The sequence below is a fragment of the Castor canadensis genome, chromosome 11, assembly GCF_047511655.1.
Source record: "Castor canadensis chromosome 11, mCasCan1.hap1v2, whole genome shotgun sequence".
In the NCBI taxonomy this organism is placed as follows: domain Eukaryota; kingdom Metazoa; phylum Chordata; class Mammalia; order Rodentia; family Castoridae; genus Castor; species Castor canadensis.
In genome coordinates, this window is record NC_133396.1 from 19,277,343 (window position 1) to 19,301,838 (window position 24,496).

Genomic DNA, 24,496 nt, shown 5'->3' on the forward strand with positions numbered 1-24,496 from the left:
CATCAGTGGCGGGGCATCTTAGCTGTTTCCATGACTTGGCTATTTTGAATAGTGCTGAAATAAACATGGGTGTGCAGGTGCCTCTGGAGTAACCTGAGTTGCATTCCTTTGGGTATATCCCCAGGAGTGGGATTGCTGGATCATATAGAAGATATACGTTTAGATTTTTTTAAGAAACCTTCATATTTTTTCTGCAGAGTGGTTGCACTAGCTTGCCTTCCCATCAGCAGTGTACAAGGGTTCCTTCTTCTCCACACACTTGCCAACACCTGTTGTTGGTGGTGTTTTTGATGATAGCTATTCTAACAAGGGTGGTTTTGAATTGCATTTCCTTTATGGCTAGAGATGGTGAGCAGTTTTTCATGTGTTTTTTGGCCATTTGAATTTCTTCTATTGAGAAAGTTCTGTTTAGTTCAGTTGCCCATTTTCTTTATTGGTTCATTGATTTTGGGAGAGTTTAGTTTTTTAAATTCCCTGTATATTCTGGTTATCAGTCCTTTGTCTGATGTATACCTCGCAAATATTTTCTCTCACTATGTGGGTGATCTCTTCAGTTTAGAAACCATATCTTTTGTTGTGTAGAAGTTTTTTAATTTTATGAAGTCCCATTTGTCCATCCTTTCTCTTAGTTGCTGAGCTGCTGGGGTTCTTTTGAGGAAGTCCTTGCCTATACCTATTAATTCCAGAGTATTCCCTGCTCTTTCCTATACTAACTTCAGAGTTTCAGGTCTGATATTAAGGTCCTTGATCCATTTTGAGTTGATACTAGTATAGGGTGATAAGCGTGGATCTAGTTTCAGTTTTTTGCAGATGGATAACCACTTTTCCCAGCAAAATTTGTTGAAGAAGCTGTCTTTTCTCCATCGTATGTTTTTGACACCTTTGTCAAAAATAAGGTGGACATAGCTGTGTGGATTCATATCTGGGTCCTCTGTTCTGTTCCACTGGTCTTCATGTTTGTTTTTGTGCAAGTACCATGTTGGTTTTATTGCTATTGCTTTGTAATATACTTTGAAGTTGGGTATTGTGATACCTCCAGCATTCTTTTTGCTGAGTATTGCCTTGGCTATTTGTGGTCTCTTGTGTTTCCAAATGAACTTTAGGGTAGATTTTTCAATTTCTGTGATGAAAGTCATTGGAATTTTGACAGGAATTGCATTAAACATGTAGATTGCTTTTGGTAGTACAGCCATTTTTACTATGTTGATTCTACCAATCTATGAGCACAGGAGATCTTTCCATCTTCTATAGTCTTCCTTGATCACTTTCTTCAGGGGTTTGTAGTTCTTCTTTTAGAGGTCATTCACATTCTTTATTAAATTTACTCCTAGGTATTTGATTTTTTTTTGAGGTTATTGTAAAGGGAATTGTTTCCATATATTCTTTCTCAATTTGTTCATTATTGGTGTATAGAAAAGCTAATGATTTTTATAAGTTGATTTTGTATACTGCCACCTTTCTGTAGCTGTTTATGGTGTCTAGGAGTTTCTGGGTAGAGTTTTTTGGGTCTTTAAGATATAGGATCATGTCATCTGCAATATTTCTTCTTCTTGCCTAATTGCTCTGGCAAGGAATTCCAGGACTATGTTGAATAGGAGTGGGGATAGTGGGCACCCTTGTCTTGCTCCTGATTTAAGAAGAAATGGCTTCAGTTTTTCTCCATTAGGTATGATGTTGGCTATAGGTTTGTCACATATAGCCTTTACAATGTTGAGGTACATTCCTTCTATTCCTAGTTTTCTTAGAGCTTTTATCATGAAGTGGTGTTGGATCTTGTCACAGCCTCTTATGACATCTATGGAGATGATCAAGTGGTTTTTTGTCTTTGCTTCTATTAATGTGCTGTATTACATTTATAGATTTGTGTATGTTGAACCACCCCTGCATCCCTGGGGTGAAGCCAACTTGGTCATGGTGAATGATCTTTCTGATGTGTTGTTGGATTTGGTTTGCCATTATTCTGTTGAGGATTTTTGCATTGATGTTCATTAAGGAGATTGGCCTATAGTTCTCCTTTTGGAGGTGTCTTTGTCTGGTTTTGGGATGAATGTAATACTGGCTTCATAAAATGAGTTAGGCAGTGTTCCCTCCCTTTCTATTTGTGGAACAGTTTAAGGAGGGTTAGTATCAGTTCTTCTTTAAAGGTCTGATAGAATTCAGCAGAGAATCCATCAGGTCCTGGACTTTTCTTTTTGGGGAGACTCTTGATTGCTCCTTCAATTTCATTTTGTGTTATAGATCTATTCAGGTGATTAATATCCTCTTGGTTGCATTCAACATCTATTCAGGTGATTAATATCCTCTTGGTTCAATTTTGGATGGTCCTAAGTATCTAGAAATTTGTTCATTTCCTCAAGATTTTCAAATTTATAAGTTCTCAAAGTAGTCTCTGATGATTTTATGGATTTCTGGGGTGTTTGTTGTTGTCTCCCCTTTTGCATTTCTGATTTTACTGACTTGGGTTTTTTTCTCTCCTCATTTTAGTCAGGTTTGCCAGAGGTCTATCAATCTTGTTTATTTTTTCATAGAACTGGCTTTTTGTTTCATTGATTCTTTGTATGTTTTTTTCTTTGTTTCTATTTCATTAATTAATTAATTTAATTAATTTTAGTTAATTTTGGCTCTTATGTTTTAGTATTTCTCCCCTTCTGCTTGTTTTGGAATTTGCTTGTTCTTGTTTTTCTAGGAGTTTGAGATGGAGCATTAGGTCATTGATTTGATCTCTTTCTGTCCTTTTAATATATGCACATATGGCTATAAACTTTCCTCTCAGTATTGCCTTTGCTGTGTCCCATAGTTTTTGGTAAGTCATATTTTCATTTTCGTTAACTTCCAGGAATTTTAAAATTTCTTCTTTTGTTTCATCAATGACCCATTGATCATTGAGCAATGTGTTGTTCAGCTTCCAACTGTTTGCATGTTTTTTACTGTTGTTTTTGTTGTTGAGTTCTAGTTTTAATGCATTGTGATTAGATAAAATGCATGGGATTATTTCTATTTTCTTATATTTGCTGAGGCTTGCTTTGTGCCCTAAGAGATGATCGATTTTGGAGAAAGTTCCATGGGCTGCTGAGAAGAATGTATTTTGTGCAGAAGTTGGATGAAATATTCTGCAGACATCAGTTAGGCCCATTTGATCTATGGTGTGATTTAGTTCTAGGATTTCTTTCTTGATTTTTTATTTGGGTGACCTATCTATTGGTGATAGGGGGGTATTAAAGCCTCCCACTACCACTGTGTTGGAGTCTATATATGCTTTTAGGTCCTTCATGGTATGTTTGGTGAAATTGGGTGCACTGACATTGGGTGCATATAGGTTGATAATTGTTATTTCCTTTTGGTATATTTCCCCTTTTATTAGTATGGAGTGTCCTTCTTTATCTCATTTGATCGATGTAAGTTTGATGTCTACTTTTATTGCTACTCCTGCCTCTTTTTTGGGGGCCATTAGCTTGGTAAATCTTCTTCCAGCCTTTCACCCCAAGCCATTGTTTGTTTCTGTTGATGAGATGGGTCTCCTGTAAACAACAGATTGTTGGATCTTCCTTTTTAATCCAGTTTGCCAAGCGGTGTCTTTTGATGGGGGAGTTAAGTACATTAACATTCAGTGTTAGTATTGACAGGTATGTGGTATTTCCTGTCATATAGTTGTTTTTGTTGTTTAAGGGTTTGATTGTGTGCAGTTGAATCAATGTTACTTTCTGATTCTTTGTCTTTTCTTCTTCTGTGGTTTTGTACTGCCTGTCCTTTCATGGTTTTGTTTGCTTTCATTTTTTGTGTGCAGAATTCCTTGAAGAATCTTTTGTAATGGTGGCTTGGTGGTCATATATTGTTTTAGTTTCTGCTAATCATGGAAGACTTTTATTGCTCCATCTATTTTGAATGATATTTTTTCTGGGTAGAGTATCCTAGAGTTGAAGTTGTTTTCATTCAGTGCATGGAAGCCCTCACTCCATCCTTTCTTGCTTTTAAGGTTTCTGTTGAGAAATCTGCTGTGATTTTGATGGGTTTACCTTTGTATGTTATTTGTTTTTTCTCTCTTACAGCCTTCAATATTCTTTCTCTATTCTCTGTGCTTGTTGTTTTAATGATAATATGTTGTGGGGTAGTTCTATTTTGGTCAAGTCTGTTTGGTGTCCTGGAGGCTTCCTGTATCTGAATGGGCATAGCTTTCTCTAGATTTGGGAAATTTTCTGTTATTATTTTGTTGAATATATTATTAATTCCTTTTGCTTGAACCTCTTCTCCTTCTTCAGTGCTCACTATTCTCAGATTTGGTCTTTTGATGGAGTTGGTGAGTTCTTGCATTTTCCTTTCACAGGTCTTAAGTTGTTTGACTAATAGTTCTTCCGTTTTTCCTTTAATTTCCATTTCATCTTCAAGTTCTGAGATTCTGTCTTCCACTTGTTCTAGTCTGCTGGGATGGCCTTCCATTGTGTTTTGTATTTGTGTTTCATTCTTTTTTCTGAGGTTTTCCATATCATGGGTCACCTCCTCTTTCATATTGTCAATTTTCAACTTTAATTCATTTATCTCTCTATTTATAGTGTTCTCTGTTTCACTTTGGTGTTTATTTAGGGCTCCTATGAGTTCATTTATTTATTTTTGTGTCTTCTCATATTCTTTATTTTTGGTGTCTTGGAATTTCTTAAGTGCCTCTTGTACATTTTGATTGACCATGTCTAGTAACATCTCCATGAAATTCTCAGTGATTACTTGAAGGATTTCTTCTTTCATGGTGTTTTTGTGGGCCTCCTTGGGTTCCTTGGAGTAGTTTATCTTTGTTTTGTTGGAGTCTGGACCTGGGTATCTGTTTTTTTCATTTCCCTTTGAATCCTGTATTAAATTATTTTGGGGGGAGAATGGTTTCCATCCCTTTTTTGTCTTCCTGTCACTCCACTTGGTACCTTGTAACTATGTTCTTGATAGGCTATTGGTGGTTTCAGTCACCTGTTTTCTTTCCCTTGGTTTAATTTTGTTTTGTGGGTGTGTTGGGTTTTAGGTTAGTGTGTGTGTGGTATTTCTGTCCCTGGTCTGTGTGTAATTTAGTATTAGCTAACTCACAATAGTGAAACTAACAAAACAAAACAAAACAAAACAAATCAACAGGGAGAGATGGACACACACACACAAGGAAACAAACAGGAAACGAAACAAACAAACAAACAAAGAGACACAGAAAAAAATTCCAGGTTCAGGAAAAATAGAAATTTCAGTCTTAGTAGTTCTGGTGTTACTGCTTCAGCATCCAGTTCTAGTGTTGGTATTTAAGCAGAGGCTCAGTCTTAGTCTTGTTGGGTGGTTGAGGAGTCTCGCCAGTGTTTTTTTGTGTCTTTCAGCAGCAGCTGCTTGGTCAGCTCCTCCCTCAGTGGGGTGTGGCAGTTTAAGTTTGTATATTGTCCTCAGGTTCTGGAATCAGCTCTGTAGCCCACCAACTCTCCTGCTTTGGAGTTGGGTTTTCACTGTGCTTGATTACTGGGGGATTGTTTCTTTGCCTTGTCCCCTTTCTCTGGGACAAGGTCAGAGATCCGTCAGCTGGCTCCCTGGTGTCAGCGTGTTGTGATGGTTTGCTGATTGTTTTTTAATTTTGCAATGTCGTTTGACTTTGGATGTTGCTCACTGGCTTAGGAGATGAGCTTTGTGAACTGCTACCTGCCCTTTTTCAGGCAGTGGCTTATCACCCACCCGCTGTTGGCCCTTCTGTCTTCCAGCCTTTGTTTATTGAAAGTTTGCGTGGAGACCAGCTCCCTGTCACTCCCCGCTTCTCTGGTGGGCTTACAGCACCCTGCTGCCTTGCTGCATGTTCCTTTCCAGTTCCTTGTTTATTCTTCAGTTTTTGTGTGTGTGTATGTGTGTGGAGGGGATTCAGTCTGTCCAGGGGGCTATGCTGGTTTATACCAGAGTGGGCTGTGGGAATACTGTGTGATGTTTGGTGCTCATCTGTTTGTCTGCTGGATGTCTCCCAAGCAGGTTTGGAGCTGGCATCTGGTGGTGGGGCCCTCCTGTTTTGTCAGTGTAATGTGGTGTGGAGAAGCTTTGTGTGGGCTGGGGGTTCAGGGTATCAAAGTTTTGATTCTTTTTTGTGCTTTATTTCTCCCAAGTGTGTCCCCAGCATCTCAGCAAGATTTTTGATTTACAGAGTTCACACTGTCTGCTTCTGCCCTCGAGTCGCCATCTTAGATCCTCTTGGCATCTTTTTAAAGAAAATAAATTGACTGCAACTGCATGGATTTATTTCTGAGTTCTTCACTCTGTTTCATAAGTCTATAAGTTTGTTTTTGTGCCAGTATCATGATGTTTTGATTAAATAGCTTTATAGTAGATTTTCACATCAGGTGACGTGATACTGCTAAATTTGTTCTTTCTTTTTTTTTGGCGTGGGATTGGGATTTGAACTCAGATCTTTGTGCTTGCAAAGCAGGCACTCTACTGCATTAGGCACACTTCCAGTCCATTTTGCTCTTGTTATTTTGGCAAACTATTTTCCCAGGCTGACCTTGAACCTTGATCAAGGCTCTATCTCAGCCTTCCAAGTAGTTAGAATTACAGCATGAGCCACCAGTGCCCAATTTCTAATTTTGTTCTTTTTGCTCATTCTTCAGGATCTTTTGTGGTTCCATATGAATTTTAGGATAGGTTTTTCTATTTTGGTAAAAAGTTGTACTGGAGGTTTTTTGTAAATGGGGATTTTTGTCTAATATGAACATTTTGATAATGTCAATTCTTTTTCATGGACCAGTGATATCTTTCAATTTATTTTTTCTTCTTCAATTTTATTCATAATGTTCTGTAATTGTTAGTGTAAAGATCTTTCTCTTATGACTTTTTCCTCATGTATTTTTATGCTATTGTTAAGGAGTTGTTTTCTTGATTTCTTTTTTGAGATTGCTATTAGTGAATAGAAATGCTACTAATTTTTGATTGTTGATTTTGTATCCTACATCTTTACTCAATTCATTTATTAGTTCTAACCATTTTTAATGAAGTGTTTTGGGTTTTCTATGTATAATCTTATGTAAAATGCAGATACAATTTGACTTCTTCCTTTCCAATTTGGCTACCTTTTATTTCTTCTTGCTTAATTGCTCTGGCTAGGACTTCCAGTACCATGTTGAATAGAAGTAGTGAGAATAGATACTTTCTTTTTTTTAGCAGTACTGGGGGGCTTGAACTGAGGGCCTAAACCTTGCTAGACTGGTGCTTTTCCACCTGAGTCACTCTGCCAGCCCTTTTTTGTGTTGGATATTTTCAAGATAGGGTTTTGTGAATCTCTTTGCCTGGGCTGGCCTCAAATGTAATTTTCCTAATCTCTCCTAATCCAGTAACTAGGATTACAGGTGTGAGATACTAGGGCTCCGTGAGAAAAGACATCTTTGTTTTGTTCCTGACCTTACAAGTAAGCTTTTAACTTTCACTATTGAGAATGATGTTGGCTGTGGACTTGTCACATATGGCTTTTATTATGTTGCCATGTATTCCTTCCATACCTACTTTGTTGGGAGTTTCTTTGTCACAAAAGGTGTTGAATATTGTCAATGCTTTTTCTGAAATTATTAAAAGGATCACAAAATTTTTGTTCTAAATTCTGTTAATGTGATTTATCATATTTATCAATGTGCATGTATTGAAGCATCCTTGCATTTTAGGAATAAATCCCACTTGATCATTGTGAATGTTTCTTTTATTATGCTATTGAACTATGTTTGATACATTTTTTTGAGGATCTATATTCTCATAAATATTGGCTTATAATATTCTTGTGTGGCTTTGGTATCCGGGTAATTCTGGTCTCATTAAATAAGTTTGAAAGTACTTCCTCCATCTCAGTTTTTCAGGAGAAAATTGAGAAAGCTTGATATTAGTTTTTAATTAAGTGTTTGGTAAGAGCTGAGTGTGGTGGCTCATGCCTATAATCCCAGCTACACAGGAGACTTAGGAAGGAGGGTCATAGTTCAAGGCTGGTCCTGGAAAAAAAGTGTGGAACCCTATCTGAAAAAATATAACTAAAGCAAAAAGGCCTGGGGGAGTGACTCAAGTGGTAGAACACTTGCCTGGCAAGCACAAGTCCCTGAGTTCAAACCCCAGAACTGCCCCTCTCCAATTTTTTTTTGTGGCCTAATATACAATCTATCCTGAAGTATTAAGGGGGTGGGGGGGAGAGGGAGAGGGCAGAGTGGGTGGTAAGGGAGGGGGTGGGGGCAGGGGGGAGAAATGACCCAAGCCTTGTATGCACATATGAATAATAAAAGGAAAAAAAAAACCAAAAAAAAATCTATCCTGAAGAATGTTCTTTGTGTACTTAAAAAGAATGTATATTCTGTTTTGCTATAATGTTCTACATATATTTATTAATATGTTATTTGTTTTATATATTTTGGTGCTCCAATGTTGGGGGCACATATATTCACAATTATTATATCCTCTTGATGAATTGACATCTGTATAGTGAGATAATGACTGTTTTTGTTTCTTTTTATTGTTTTTGACCTAAAGTCCATTTTGTCTGGTATAAGTATAGCTCCCTTACTCTTTTTTGGTTCCATTTGTACAAAAGATGGAATAACTTTTTGTATTCCTTTGCTTTTGGTCTCTGTGTATTCTTAAAGCTGAAGCAAATCTCTTGTAGATAGCATATGGTTTGGGTTCTATTTTTAAAAAATTAAAAACAATGTATATTAATTGTACAAAGGGGTCACGCTGTGGTGTTTCACACATGCATATATTATACATTGATCAGGTTGACCTCCTTAATTACTTTCTCTTTTCACCCTTCCACCATCCCCCTATTTTTCAACAGCTTTCAGTGAGTTGGCTGGTGCCCCTTTCACACATAGATACCTTGTATTTTGGCATTGTTCCCCCATCATTCTTTTTCCTTCTCCCCTCTCTCCCTCGTCCTCCCCCCCTCTGACAATTCCTTGACTGCAGTCATGTTTTTGTGTATATGTATGCATATATGTGGATGTATATATCTATATATTTTTTAGGTCTAGATTCCACATATGAGAGAGAACATGTGACCTTTGTTCTTCTGAATCTGGCTTACTTCGTTTAACATCATGATCTCCAGTTTCATCCATTTTCCTGCAAAAACCATAATTTCAGTCTTCTTTATGGTTGAATAATTCTCCATTGTGTATATAAGTCACATTTTCTTTATCTGTTCATTGGTTGAAGGGCATCTAGGCTGATTCCAAAGCTTGAGTATTGTGAATAGTGCTTCAATAAACATGAGTGTGCAAGTGTCTCTATTGTATCTCATCTTATATTTCTTCAGATATATGCCCAAGAATGAGTATATATCACTGGGTCATGTGGTAGTTCTATCTTTAGTTTTTTGAAGATTCTCTGTGCAGCTTTTGATAGTGATTATACTAATTTACATTCTCACCAGCAGTGTATGAAGGGTTCTTTGTAATCCAATAGCTCAGCAAAAAAAGAGCAAGGACTGACAAATGGGACTACATAAAACTAAAAAGCCACTGCACAGCAAAGGAAACAGTCACTAGAATGAAGAGACAGCCCACGGAATGGGAGAAAACTTTTGCCATCTATACATCTGACAAGGGATTAGTAAGTAGAAGATACAAGAAGCTCAAAAGGCTAAACTTCAAAAAAACCAATAACCTGTGTGCTGGTTCCATGCTATTTTTGTTACTGTAGCTCTGTAGTGTAATTTGAAGTCAGGTATTGTGATATTTCTGGAATTGCCTTTTTTGTTCAGAATTGTTTTAGCTATTTAAGGTCTTTTGTGCGTCCTTATGAATTTTAGGATTGATTTTTCTGTTTCTGTGAAGAATGACATTAGAATTTTGAAGGAGATTGAATTGAACCCATAGATTGCTTTTGGTGTATAACTATTTTCACAATATCAATTCTGTCAATCCATAAACATGGTGAGTCTTTTTATCTTCTAGTGTTTACTTCTTTCCGTGTTCTGTATCCCTAATATCTTAACTGTAATATGACATGGAGAGGTTCTTTTCTGGTCTTGTCTGTTTGGTGTCCTTAAAGACTCCTATACCTGGATGACCATCTCTTTTTGAAGATCTGAGAAATTTTCTGCTCTTATTTTATTGAATATGTTTTATATGCCTTTAGCATGTACTTCTTCTCTTCTTCTATGCCTATGATTTATAGGTTTGGTCTTTTAGTGGTGTCCAAAAGTCTGGTATGTCCCATATGTACTTTAAAATTTTTTTCTTTACCTTTATATGAATGTTTGAATTCATTTATCTTGTCTTCAAGCCCTGGTATTCTGTCTTCAACATGGCCAGTGTATTGATTAGGTTTTCAACTAAGTTTTTAACTTCACTTAATGAGCTTTTAATTTTCAGAATTACAATTTGATTTTTAAAAAAAAAGATTGCTATGTATCTATTGAATTCTTCTTTTGGTTCCTGCATTATCTTCCTTATTTCATTCAGCTGTTTATTTGCATTCTTTCTGAATTCATCAAACTGTTATTTGTAATTCTCTTTGAATTCATTCAGGTGCTTATAGGTGTCCCCTTCAATTTCATTCTTAAAATCATCCTTTTGAATTCTTTAGGATATCCACTTCACTATCATTAGAGTCCATTCTTGTGGAATTGCTTATTTTTGGAGGAGTCATATTGAATTATTTTTTCATATTTCCTATGTTTTTATGTTGAGATTTTCACATCTAAGGCCAAGTCATTACTTAGGAATTTAAATCACTTGTCTTTCAGTTCAAGTATTCTTAATGTCTGAGCAGGACTGTTTGGTGGTAGGGTTTAGGTGCAGTTTCTTGCCACTGTAGTGGGGGTATAGCTGAGTAGGGAAACATTCAGCCAAACATTCATGCATATGCTGAGGACACCAGGTGTGATTCCTAGCACCACACAGATAGAGAAAAACTATCTGGAATCTCCTGTAGTTCCTAGTGTATGGGTTGAGGCTGTTATGTGGGTTAAGGAGAGGGCCAGTTAAGAGTCAGTTGTCCATTTCTGTGTTGCTTTCACTTTAGAAGCTTCTTTTCTTTGTGTAGTAGGAGCCACTGCTGGCCTTAAAGAACTTCACAGCCTGTGGGATGGGCAGGTTCCCACTTGCTCCTTAGGCTCTCAATTTGCAGCAAGTGTCAGACAGTATTTTTTAAAGTAAGCTTTTTACCCTTTTCTTTCATCCTTTTCTCATCAAACTCCCATAATTTGTATATTTAGATGCTTGGTGGATTTCCACAGGTCCTTATACTTTCTTTACTCTTTCATTTTCTTTTATTTTTTGTTATTAAAGTTGACTAATTTTATACTTGATAATATACAAGGAATATTTGTGGAGTATTGTTCTCAGTAGTTTCAAATTAGAACTCCATAGCAGAATGCAGGATTTGTGGCAAATATTTTGAAAGTTTCCAGAGCATCGGGGATGAAATGGCATCTCACATGGTTTAGATTTTTATTTTTCTAGTTACTAATGTAGTTGAGTACTTTTAATAAATTTATTGACACTTTGGAATTTCTCTCAGCACATTGAAGACATTCTATTGGCTTCCATTGTTGCTGTTGAGAATTGGTATGTATTCCCATTGCTACTCATTGGAAGGGAATAATTTTTCCCATATCGCTGATTTTTAAGATTCTCTCTTTGCATTGTGGCTTTGCTATGATTTATGTATAAGTGGATTTCCTTTTATTAATAGTTCACAATTAAGGACGCCCAGTAAAATTTTGAGCTTTGTCAAATATTGGTGATAAACTTACTTTTTTACTTTTTATTTTATTATTTTTGCAAATACTGACTTTATAGAAACAAAGAAGAGTGCTTAAAGTTTTTGCTCTTCATTTAAGAAGTATGGTCATTCATTAAAAGCATTTATTTGGAGTAATAGCTTATGTTTATTTTAACTATGAATCTGTATTACATAGAAAGGCAAGTCTATCTGTTTAAGTAGGAAGAGGTGAACATAGGAAAATATGTTAAGATGTTTTTTGGAAAGAAAAGGAACTCTTTGAGAATAGCAGGAGTGACTATTACTGGTAGTCACAAGAGAATGAGAGCACAATGGTATGTTTGCAAGATGGTAAGTCATCCAAATGTTTTGAGAGAGTGGAGTATGTAGCTATAGTCTTCTAATTTCTAGGAGATAGAGTCTCTATGTGACTTTAGTAGTCAGAATGAGAGCATAATAAAACATTATGAAGGAAATGGTAGCCTAAGGGAGGGGGCCATCCAGTGACCAGGACTTAAATAATATGGGGGTAGACAGGGGAAGTGCTGGGAGAGTATCTGAAAGTGAATTAGAGGGTAAGCTCACACTACTACTACTACTCACTGATGGTTATGTGCATAAGAATCTACCTACTTGTGGTCCTTTTTGATATTGATGGAATTTTAGTGTGAAAACAGTATGTGCTTCTGTGAAATCATATGCTTATGTTGTTTTGTGCCGTGGGACTCTGGTCACCTTGGAACAGAAGACGATCTAGACCCCACCACACGTTAGCAGTGTAGCCTGAGGGAAATTTCTTAATCTCTTTGAATATCTGTTTCCTCATATATAAAGATAAAACACTTAACTCACAAGTTTTTATGATGATTTGTTAATAAATGTAAGGTAAATTCAAGCACACTCAACAACTCTAGGGTGTTATCACTGTAGTTCTGCAATCAAAATACTTCTAATCTAACCTAATCCAACTCCATATCACTGAAATTATAGCTTTGATAATCATGGTTTGGGCCATTACTCGCAAGAAGACCCTGCAAAGGTAATTTTCCTCTGTATGTACATCTTAAAAAACTGTCTTCAGGTTGAGATCAACTATATTACATGGGAACTAGAAATAATGATGATCAAGACTTACAGATGGAATCTCAGATGACCCAGAACCCTGGGATGATTCACTTTGGTATTTATAGACTATTTTAAATTCCATATTGTCTATACATCAGTTTGTCAAAACCCTTTAATGATACCCCATCTTATAAATTGGAAATCCAAGTTATTGCAGAGCTCCCCTCCTCATTCTACTCCAAGTGCAAAAACCTCTTTAGTTTAGAACTTTGCTTAGAATTGGGGCTCTTTAGCTCCAGCTGTGCTTCCCAAAATAATTGTAAGGCTGTTAGGCATAATCTTGTGTGCAGGAGGAAATGAACAAGATCTAGAACATTTCTCATACTTGAGAGGGGCATATCAGTTTGTTTGGTCAGGATTATGGTAAGAGCAAAGTGATACATGTGTTGTTAGATGGAAAAACAGCTAACCAGATTCAGATTCAACAAATGAACATTTGCCAATCATCTATCTAGGCATTTCAAGGGTGAATGAATTCTGATGATTGATTATTATAATCTTTTACATCCATAGAACCCCAAACCTGAAGAGATCAGGTCATTTGCATAGTTAACCATTTGGGATCCGAAATTAGGATTGGTGTACTTTTCTATTTTTCCTGTCATTAATGATGGTAAATGTGACTGTGAAGTGAAGCATATTATTTTATTAGCATTACCTTAATATTGTCACATGATCAACTGCGGAAATTAAAAAGAAGCAGATTTATTAAAAAAATAACTTGCAACAGAAGAATTTTTTAATGAAATGGCAAAATAGACCCACAAAATAAAAACAAAAACTACAGATACAGCAAAATGTTTCCTTCTTTTGGAAAGGATTACATGAGAAAGGAAAAGAAGTAAACCAGATTCTAGTCCTCTTATTTTTAAGGACAGAGTGAATAATTTTCTTGGGTTATTTGGTCAATGGGATTTTTCTGAGGCAGATTGCTTTGCTTTTAAAATGACTTTCCCTCATGATGCTTTAGAAGGTATTCGTTGCTCCACTGTAATGTTGCTTATTTTAGAGGATTTTTCTTCAACTGAGTGGACTCGCAGTGAAAGGACATTCCCAAGTTGATCTAGTTCTTCAACTACTGTTTTGATGAATGTTTCTTCTGTTGAGTCTGAAATAAAACAAATGAAAGTTCAGTGATCATTCTTTAGTTTTTTCTTTCTTTCTCCTTTTATTTTATCATTTTCAGCAATCACTCTTAACAGGATGAAAAGTGTTTAGTCATGATAGGTATGCTTTTAAAAATTGTTTTTTGCATTTCCAAAGAAATAAGATATAATACTATGTGTGAAGTCAGACTTAAAACTAATATTTTAAAGCAATTTTTTATCAGATTTTTTTTAGAGCAGAGGGTGTTTAAAAATATAAATGAAATATGGATTAAAGCAAACTAAGCATCAGATAAGTTTAGGATAGGTCTGTAGCAAGTCAGGCTTTCTTTTTGATACCAACTTGCCCTATTTTTGTGGTTTAAAATAAAGGAAGTCTTATCAAAGAATTGAATTCATGAAAAAATGTTTCAAATAAGAATGATATTGAGGGATTGATTCTTCATTTTAGTAATTTGACAATACCCATTCTACAAGGCTATAAAATACAAATATTGTCATGATGACCTGTCATCTCTTTATTCACTATAACAAAATTGAGAAATTTTATTAAGTTAACAAATAATCACTTATTTAATAAAACTGAAGGACTCTAAAGAATGTAAAGTGAAACTCTTTCTTTACCTTTGATTTGATTTCCAGAATTTATAGGCCTGCTTCCTTTTGATTTATAACATGTGGATTTGCTTTTTCTGTGAAGAGAAGAGTAAATTACTGCATTTTTTCTTTCAATAGGGAACTTGTAACTATAAATTGGGAGTAAGCAGTTTGGAGTTCCAAAGTTTAAATCAATAAGATTTAAATTCATCTACATTTAAGGAATATTAGTAAGCTTTGCATGACTTCAGAGTGAAAAAGAGTTAAATGGATGTGTATGATCAGAAATTTCTTCACAACCAGACACTATCTCTTTTGTCTAGCAATATGGGAACATCAAATTCTGATTCTGAATTTTCATTTAACCAGCCAATGAACATGTTTGAAGTTCCTATTGAATAGAAGGGGTTGGGTTAGGTGCTACAGAAAATATAGCGGTGAGAAATTCCAGTAGTTTACACCGTTAGAAATAAAACATCTTGATGTAAAAGGTTATGTATAGCATTGCTGTGCTGTCAGTAAAGTGACAAATGAATGGTGTCTCAGTACTTTGTTTTGAGAAAGGAGTCATCACTGTTGGGTTCTTAAGAGGATAGGCTGTAGAGGGCTCACCCTGGCCTTGGAGAGGCAGAAGATATTCCCCATTGTGTGACCGACTGCAGGCAAGCGTCCTTTTATGTATGTGTGAGCCATGGTCAAAGCACTTTACCTATACAGTAAGTGCTGTGGCTGAGAGCAGTTAAGAGTATGGTTTTGGTGTTATCACAACTTTACCAATGAGGAAACTGTGGCTCAAAGACGTTAAACCACGTGGTGTGAGTCATACTCAGGGCTGCAATTCTAGAGTTTTTTTTTTGCACTTGGTTAACAAACTATGGAGCCTTTCCAATGAAATCTTCCTTCTCATCATTGCTCAACTTTGATAAGGGTATGTGTGGGGTAACTAGTGAAGTAATAATAAAATAAGGTGAGTTATTATAAAAATGTATTTAAGCACAAATCACAGAAAGTAAAGCTTCCTTTGGGTCAGAGTACTGGAATTCTTAAGTATTCCACATTTAATTGTCCTTTATATAATTGTACATATAAATACTTTACATACTTAAAATCTTAATTTTCAAATTTCTGCCTTCTTTCATTTCACTTGGATGCAACTATATATAAAACTATATATAACTATATTTATATGTATATAAAACTGAGGCTATATGTGAATATGACCTTTAAGAAATTCTAGGATTATAATATTGGTAGAGTACACTGAGAAAAATCTGGTTGCTGTGAGGTTAATTTTTTTCACAAGTTAAAGTTTACCTTTCTTCTCCATCTAGTAAGTTGCAATATGTTTCAATCTCTTTTTCCAAAAATGTTTTGATATTGAGGAGCCGTTCATGCTCCATCTTCTGGCCCTCTGTTTCTGTTCGGATCTGTTGTAAATTTTCCTCCCGTACCCCAATCTGATCCTGAATTTGTTGGAGTTGAAAACAGTAATTTCCTTCGGTCTCAGCCAAGGAACATTCATAGGATTGTTTCTGAAAGAAGAATGAAGTAAGGCTTAAAAGAGAAAGGCATGTTTGTATTTTAAACATTCTCAAGGTAGAAAGAAATACTTGAACAAGGCCTAAGTATTTTCTATTGAAAACCGAAAGTGGGGTCTGGGCTTGGAGAAAAAAAATGAAAAACCAAAGAAAAAGAAAATCAAACTTGGTAAGATTTTAAAAAATATTTCCTCTCCATTGAAAAGAAAAATCATCTTTTCAAGTTTTAGTATTGGTGGGTCAAAGAATTCTTGATATTTAATATACTTTATATTATTAGTCATATATAATTACATATATTGTACTTGTATATGTTATACGCATATTTACTTACCTATGCACACACATTGCTTTGGTTTGGAGATAGTCTGAGTGCATCTCCCAGGAGTTTGTGTATTGGAAACTTTGTCTCAGTGTGATGTTAAGAGGTGCTGGGACCTTTAAGAGCTGAGTCTAGTGGGAAGTGATTAGGTCATTGAGGGTGCTGCTTAGGAAGACATTGATACAGTTCTCCAAGGATCCTAATTAGTTCTCCTGAGAAGGATGTTATAAAAGATGAGCCTGGCCTTTCCTTGTGCTCCAGCTTCCTGTCTTGTCATCTGATCTCTCCCTCTTGTATGTGCTTCTGCCATGATGCCACCCACCACAATGTGTTGTAGGGGAGCTCTGGTGCTAGGCTATTTGAACTGGTGTCATTCAATTTAAACTTTCAGCCCCCAAAATTATGAGCTGGTGCAATCCATTTTCCTTTTCAGCCTTCAAAACTGATCTAAATAAACTCCTTTTCTTTACAAAGTATCCAGACTTAAGTATTTAGTTATAGTAATGGCAAATGGACTAATATGCACACATGTTCAATTAAATAGCAATTCCTACATACCAGAGCCACAAGGGACTGAAGTTCTATTTCCAGGGTCTGCAGATTGCGTTTCAGTTCTGTCAGCTCATTTCTGGCTACTGTGACTGCTCCGGCACCATCCGAAATCTGTTGTTGCAGTGATGCACTCTGAAGTGGAATTGTCAGAAGGATTAGTGACCAGCTTGACTGTCTACTGAACCAGCCCCTCCTGTATAATTTGCATAGGTGTACCTTCTCATTAAAGCAGGCCTCAGCATCTCTGCGGTTCTGCTCAGCCAGTTCCTCATACTCTGCCCTCATGTTGTTCAACAGAGCAGTTAGGTCCACTCCTGGGGCTGCATTCATTTCCACATTCACGTTCCCTCCAGATGCACATTGTAGGACTTCCATTTCCTGGGAAGGGGTCAGCATTAATATTCAAAGAAGGATTTTGATTGATACTGGCACTCTGCTATGAAATGAATAGAGTACTTGAGGAAGGAAATCAGACATTGTACAGAGCTGTTGTGCAGGCCTCCTTACCTCCTCATGGTTTTTTTGGAGGTACGTTAGTTCCTCACTGAGGGTCTCACATTGCATCTCCAAGTCAGTTGTGAAAAGGGTCAACTCATCCAACACTCTGCGAAGACCACTAGTGTCGGCTTCAACACTCTGGTGTAGAGCAAGCTCATTTTCATATCTTAAAGATCATTAAGGATTATAAGTATAGACAGATGCAAGGCGCAGCTTGTAAAGACATTTCATATGCAAAAGATGTGACATTCTAAACATCCTTCTGAACTTATGATGGCAAACTGTTAAGATAGCTTGAGATACCTACTAATTTATGAATTTTATTTTAGAGGAATTATTTCTTCAGAGGTGATTTTTTGTTATCCAATGTGTTTAACAATTGCATAAAATATTGCTAGATGTAAAATTTTGATGATAGCTCTCTTTATAAGGACATATGCTATTTATTTAACCTAGAATCATTTTATTGAAACACTTGGTAAAAGCAAAAGATATGTTCTTTAATTCAACATTAGTATTTTTACTAATAAATACAGCATAATTATTGACTGTATTTTCACTTACTTCATTCTGAAGTCATCAGCGGTCAGTCTGGCATTGTCATTTTGTAGGACAATGCTGGCATTACAGGCAGTTGCAGAAATAATCTAAATAGGGTAAATTGTGCAAAATGTTAAGTATCAAAAATCAAAGGATCCTCCAGATTTCAGTATGACTCCACAGTGAGCATTTATTTTTTTCTTTTCTTTTTTCTCCTTTTATTTTATCATTTTTACATTTACTTACATGTGTATACATTGTTTGTTCCACCTCTCCCCCACAACCTTCCCCTTTCAGGCTGAACCTGTTCCACCCTCTTCTTTTCTGATTTTGTTGAAGAGAAAGTATAAGAGATAATAAGAAAGATGTAGCATTTTTGTTAGTTTGGGATTTTTTTCTTATGTCATTATATTTCCTTTTTTTTTTATTGTGTGGCATTACAACACAACATGTATCAAATATATCATACTTGAATTCATCCCCTCCATCATTCTTCTTCCCTCCTACCCCCATTCCTGGAATAGTTTCAACAGGTCTCATTTTTTCATTTTTACATGTGTGTACAGTGTTTGCACCATATTCACCCTCCTTCACCCTGTCCTCACCTCCTTCCCCCTCCCACTGCTAACACCCTCCCCCATCAAGGCAGGATCTGTTCCACCCTCCTGTTCTCCAATTTTGTATAAGAAAAAAATAAGAAAATGACTTTTTTGCTTATTTAAGATAACACAGTAAGCATTTATATTAGCATCATTTTTTCTATGTTAAAAAAATCTAGATTTTCTTCAGATAGTAAATGTTCAGAGTTAAGAGTCACATGGATACTTTTATTGCTCTTGATCAAAAGGTCTGACAATGTAAAAACAACAAAGTGATTGCATCTTTTGAAACTGTTTCCATTTCATTATATAATTCTACATTTTTTTTCTATCGCCAGGTACTTCCCTTAGCACTGGGAACACAGAGTGAACAAATTCTACATCCCATAAATTTGTTAAATACATTTTATATTTTCTCTTCTTTAAGTCATGCCCACCAGAAGTCTGTAGCAGAACTATGGAAATCCATATTTCTTACCTGTTTTTTCAGGTCTTCAATGACTGAGAAATATCTGCTGTGGTCGTAATCAAGTCCCCGGCAACAGCCAGGCCCAAATTTCTCATACCAGCCCTTGATCTTCTGCTCTAGGTCTGCATTGATCTGCTCCAGAGCACGCACGTGGTCCAGGTAGGATGCCAGGCGGTCGTTGAGGTTCTGCATGGTCACCTTCTCATTTCCAGAGAGGAGACCAGATTCATTTCCAAGAAAACCAGTGCAACCAATGCTTCCTATTGCTCCACCATCATTGCAAAAGCTCCCTCCAGAAGAAACACCTCCAAGAGTGCAAGAAAAGCTGCCTCCTGCTCCCGGCCCAACACACACATTCCCAGGCACAAAGCCCATCCCTCCACCGGACAGCCTGACAGTCCCAGTTCCCGGGCAGATCTGCCTGGATCCACCAGAAAGTTGAAAAGACATGATGAAATCTCAGCCCAGCAACCCTTTTCCAGAGAAGAGCAAAGACACAGTCTACCTTGCAGATGTGGCTCTATTGGTCTTTTATAGGATCCAGTAGCCATGTCAATCTCTGTAATAAAACATTACTAGCATCCTAATTGTTGTTTTTCATAATTGGGTGACTTTTAATATTGTCCAGTAGGTGGCAAAGTGCCTCAAGGATATTTTTATATAGGAAAAAGATGCCAGGTAGAGTAATACTAAAATCGCAGCTTCAAAGTGTTAGTAATACAAAATTATAGTCTCACAGATCACAGAACTCATTTCTTTTACAAAAAAATGTAAATATACTTTTTTTTGAGGGTCTCTGTAGCTTAGGCTGGCTTGGAGATCCATATGCATATTCTCTCTCTCTCTCTCTCTCTCTCTCTCTCTCTCTCTCTCTCTCTGTCTCCTTGGAACTCTTTATGTAGCCCAGGCTAGCCTTGAACTTACAGTCCTCCTGCCTTAGCCTCCTAGTTGATAGGATTACAGGTGTACACTAACTACTCCTGGCTTTGTACAACTTTTTGACCTCTGGAATAGACTCCAGATTTCCCCTATAAGAATTAATGATTCAAATGAAAAATGTTTACTACTTTTGTCCTGCAGATGCACATAGAGTATCACTGTTATTCGTACTTTATGGAGTGTTTTCTTTCTTATTGAAATCAGAGATTCTAGTGATCTTTTAATAGTGGAAGTTTTTAAATTGATTTTTTAAAAACTGAAAGCAAATATTAGAAATCCTACAGTAACTTGCATATCATTCTCACCAAAAGTCATGAATATGTGGTGTCTGTCAATGGAGATTTGCATTGAGATTTCTTTCTTTCTTTCTTTTGCGGTACTGGGGCTTGAACTTGGGGCCTACACTTTCAGTCATTCCACTAGCCCTTTTTTTGTGAGGGGCTTTTTCAAGATAGGGTCTCACAAACTATTTGCCAGGGCTGGCTTTGAACCTTGAACCTCCTGATCTCTGCCTCCTGAGTAGCTAGGATTATAGGCCTGAGCCACCGGCGCCCAGCTGCATTAAGATTTCTTGACTTGATCTAGGAGCGTAACTTCAATTCAACTAACTTCTGAGTCTCCAAATTGTTCACACTTCCCTACCTCAAAAATATTATTTACTGTCCTTTACTTTGCATTATGAATTATTTTGAGATGAGCTGAAATATATGATGGGCGAGAGGGATGGTTCCATCACTACCTAAAAAATCCGTAATTATGGTACCTGGGAGATTAGCCGTCATGGGGAAGCAGACGCTTTCTTCTCTTGCCTTAATGTTCTTGGGAAAATAACCAGTCTCCTTGTACTTCACTTCCCTACAAAGCAAATGAACATAAATAGCATCTAAGAGTCTCAGTTGAAGACTCCTCTAATAATGAATGACTGATACAGTCTGAATGACAGACATTTTGTAAATATCAATTATTTATATTATAATAAAGTGGACATGTCAGACAAGGTCAGGTTCTCTATCACTTACAATGGTACAAATTGATTGGTCAACTGATTACAGATTTAGTTTTGAAACAATAATTTTTTTCTTGACAGATTTTTAATGTTGTGGATGTTGAATACCTTGAAAACACCAAATGTTATTCTCACTAGAAGAGGGAATATCTAATAGATTAGAATGCATAGATTTTTTTTTACAGCAAATATTTGAAAATAACTAATGTATGACTAATTCAGACCATTGGTCCAGGTTTAGAACAGTGCATGATAAGAGGTACAACTGATATTTAGAGACTTATTACTGATTTTGTTGTGACCTGGTCAAACTTTTAATCTTTTGTTCATGTTTCCCATGGAAAAAAACAAGAAAAATAGAATATGTTGTCAGTGTGATGGTTATTAAGGTTTGAGTTTCTTAGATAAGAAGTAGTATGAGGCTGCAAAGTATTATTAACATAAAGTCTAGATAGTTTACAAATACTAATTAACTTATCATCTTTTGTGATATGTTTAGCATATGTCATTAGAACCATTTGGGAGATGAGCTGGCTCTCAAACTAAAGTAGCAACATAGATCACAGACCACTTCTCCATCAAAGCTGGAGTGCAACATATGATATTTAACTCCTTGAAACATTGTCACTCCTAGGTAAGTCTCTTGAAATCTCTTAATCACAGACTTCCTCTAAACTAATACATTAAAAGTTAAGGTATGTTTTAGTCTTCTCTAGAAGTGGAGGATAGATTTAATAGATTCCTTGGGCCACTTTTGTCTGTATGCTTATATTTTGACATTGGTTATTTTACTCATGGTAAGAAATCAGTATCCAGCAACATTTATCATTTCTTGAGACTCTATTAGGTATTAGTGTTACATAATATGCAGATCCTAGGTATTCAAAAGAATTGAATTGAGTTAAACTTTAAATTATCCTGTGTCAGTGTCTCCTTATTTCAGGATAAGGTTTTTAATTTTGTTATCTTACTGTCATGACCATATGCTAATTTCTCCCTTGAAAAACTTAGTTTCAAGTATGCCATTAAAATTCACTTCCTACATTCTTGTTATCCAAACTTTTTAGAAAAGCATTTTTCTTGAACACAAAAATGAGATTTTTTTCTTACTACATTGCTAGTTGTTTTGTTTTTTCTTCCTTCCTTCCTTCCTTTCTTCTCCACCTCCTCCCACCTTCCTTCCATCTCCCTTCCTTCTCCTCCCCCTCCTTTCTCCTCCTCCTCTTCCTCCTACTCCTTCTTCCTCTTCTTCTCTCTCTCTCTCTCTCTCTCTCTCTCTCCCCTCCCCCCACCCAGGGCTTTTCTATGTAGCCCAGTCTGGCCTTGAATTCATGATCCTCTTGCCTATGTCTACCAAGTGCTGGGGAGGATTCCTAGTTTTCTGAGAATCAGATTTGGGTGTGCTGATTCTTCCCACCAAATGGCTCCCCTGCTTTGGGGAGAGGGAGACTGACAGCTCTGCTAATCGCAGACTGACTGGAGTTAGCACTCTCTTCTCCTGCTAGAAGGAAGGTAGTCATGAAGTTCTCATCGGCATGGCGTCATGTCATGGACTCTAAGCCAGACTGTCTGGATCTCAACACCTCCAGTTACGAGCTGTGTGATTCTGGGCAAATTACTCAAATTACCCTGTTTCCTTACCTGTAAAATGAAGATGAGGATTAAATGATATTTAGAACAGTGCCTAGCGCATGGTAAGTGCTGGTTAACAATTATTATTTCCTGCAAGTTTTATTTAAAAGTCCTCAATATACTCCCTTATTCTCTTAACTTGGCTCTAGAAGTAAGAGTTTATTTCATGAGTTGTGATGAGTTAGTGGTCACACATGTCAAATACTAAAGAAATCTGAACTAAGTATTTAAAAATTAAAAAAAAAGAATACTTTTTTAGAGAAATTTTATGTTCACAGCAAAATTGAGAGGAAGGTATGGAACTTTCCCATGTACTCCCAGTCTTTCCAAATGCAGAGCCTCCCCCATTCTCCACGTCCCCCACCAGAGTGGTATATGTGTTCCACCTGACGAACCTACACGCCACACCATAATCTCCTGAAGCCCATAGCTTACATTCAGGTTCACTTTTGGCCTTTTGCATTCTACGGTTTTAGACAATTGTGTAATGACATGTGTCTACCCCATAGCACCATTCAAAGTATTTTCACTATCCCAAAATCCTCTGGTTTTGTCTTCTTATCCTCCCTCCCACCCTATGGCAAACAAGGATCTTTTTATGGTATCTATAGTTTTGTCTTTTCCAGATGCCATATAGTTGGAATCATATAGTATGCAGTCTTTTCATATAAGTTTCTATCACTTAGTAATAAGTGTTCAAGTTTCCTCTGTGTCTTCCCATGACTTGATATCCCATTTCTTTTTGACATTGAATATTCTTCCATTATTTGGATCTACTTACTTTCTTGACCCATTCACCAACTAAAGGACATTTGGATTGCTTCCAAGCTTTGGCAATTAATGAATAAAGTGACTATAAATGTATCTGTTCAGGTTTTTGTGTGGACATACACTTTCAACTCCTTTGGATAAAGGAATCAAGGATCCAGTGATTGCTAGACTAGATGGTAAGAATATGGTTGGTTTTTGTAAGAACCTGCCAAATTGTCCTCCAAAAGTGTTTTTGACTATGGAACCACATGGTAAGATGTTTTCTTCTGATTTTGATAGAAGTGTACAAGATGTGAAGACCAGTTAATTAGAAAGCCATGTGAGAAGGGGAATATTTGCTTTAGGTTTACCTGTGTATTTTTAAATGTTTGTGGGAAAGATGGCTTGTAAACAATTGTTACTCAACTAATGCTAAACTGTCCTGCAGAATTCAGCAATAGGTACTATTTCTTAAGAAAATGCAGGTTGTTCCTTCTGTGGGTTGATGTGTGGGAGCCCAAGTCCCTCATTCTTAAATAAGCATATGGAGGGGTTTCTGCTGTGTTTATACCTCCTCCTGCTTCCATGAAGCCTTAAATCATGGGCTAGAGAAATAGATTCATTGATGAACTATTTTACTTAAAATTATATTGGACTTGAGAGAAACATTGCTCTGCAGGCTTAGGTGGCAAAAACTGAACAAGGATTTTTGAATCCTTACCTTCATGGTAGAAGGACTAAGATTATGACTTAGACTTCCACTGGAATTCTTCACTCACCCCAGTCCCCATATCTTTCTCTTTTCCCTTTTTCTTTCAGAAATCAGCATGTAGAGGCTTTCCTTTATGTTAAGGATGTTTGTGAGTCTTTAGTCCCTTATTTTTACCTCCATGAACATGTTGAACTCAGGAACTTGATTTTGTTAACTAGTCATTCTCATGACCTGGCACTCCGTGTGTATTCAGTATGGAAGACAAAAATTTACAGAAATGTGAAAAAGATTGCAACTAGTTTGTATGTTAAACTTTCTTATGTGTGAAGACCACTGAATTAAACAAGAAATTAAAGAGAAAATTCAGCTCCCATTGGAGGGTATATTTAAAATGCAAAGATTGGCCAGAACCAGAGAAGG

The 24,496-nt window shown here is 36.5% G+C and overlaps 1 protein-coding gene across 1 annotated transcript; it reads right to left on the reverse strand.

Moving 5' to 3' along the window:
- Nucleotides 1–13,538: 13,538 nt before the first annotated feature.
- On the reverse strand, nt 13,539–19,552 carry Krt26 (keratin 26). Its single transcript, XM_020154886.2, has 8 exons — nt 19,047–19,552; nt 17,994–18,076; nt 17,439–17,595; nt 17,148–17,309; nt 16,938–17,063; nt 15,834–16,051; nt 14,547–14,614; nt 13,539–13,924 (listed from the first exon to the last, which is right to left on the reverse strand). The coding sequence occupies exons 1-8, from the start codon at nt 19,485–19,487 to the stop codon at nt 13,773–13,775; spliced, it is 1,407 nt and encodes a 468-aa protein (XP_020010475.1). The 5' UTR covers nt 19,488–19,552; the 3' UTR covers nt 13,539–13,772.
- Between the last annotated feature and the right edge of the window lie 4,944 nt (nt 19,553–24,496).

Excerpts from the sequence above, each read along its gene's own strand:
- Krt26 (XM_020154886.2), bottom strand. The coding sequence starts at position 19,487 with ATGTCTTTTCAACTTTCTGGTGGATCCAGGCAGATCTGCCCGGGAACT. Across the intron at positions 17,596-17,993 it reads GCTGATGACTTCAGAATGAA|ATATGAAAATGAGCTTGCTC; the intron begins GTAAGTGAAAAT and ends ATGATCTTTAAG. Across the intron at positions 17,310-17,438 it reads TCCAAAAAAACCATGAGGAG|GAAATGGAAGTCCTACAATG; the intron begins GTAAGGAGGCCT and ends ACCCCTTCCCAG.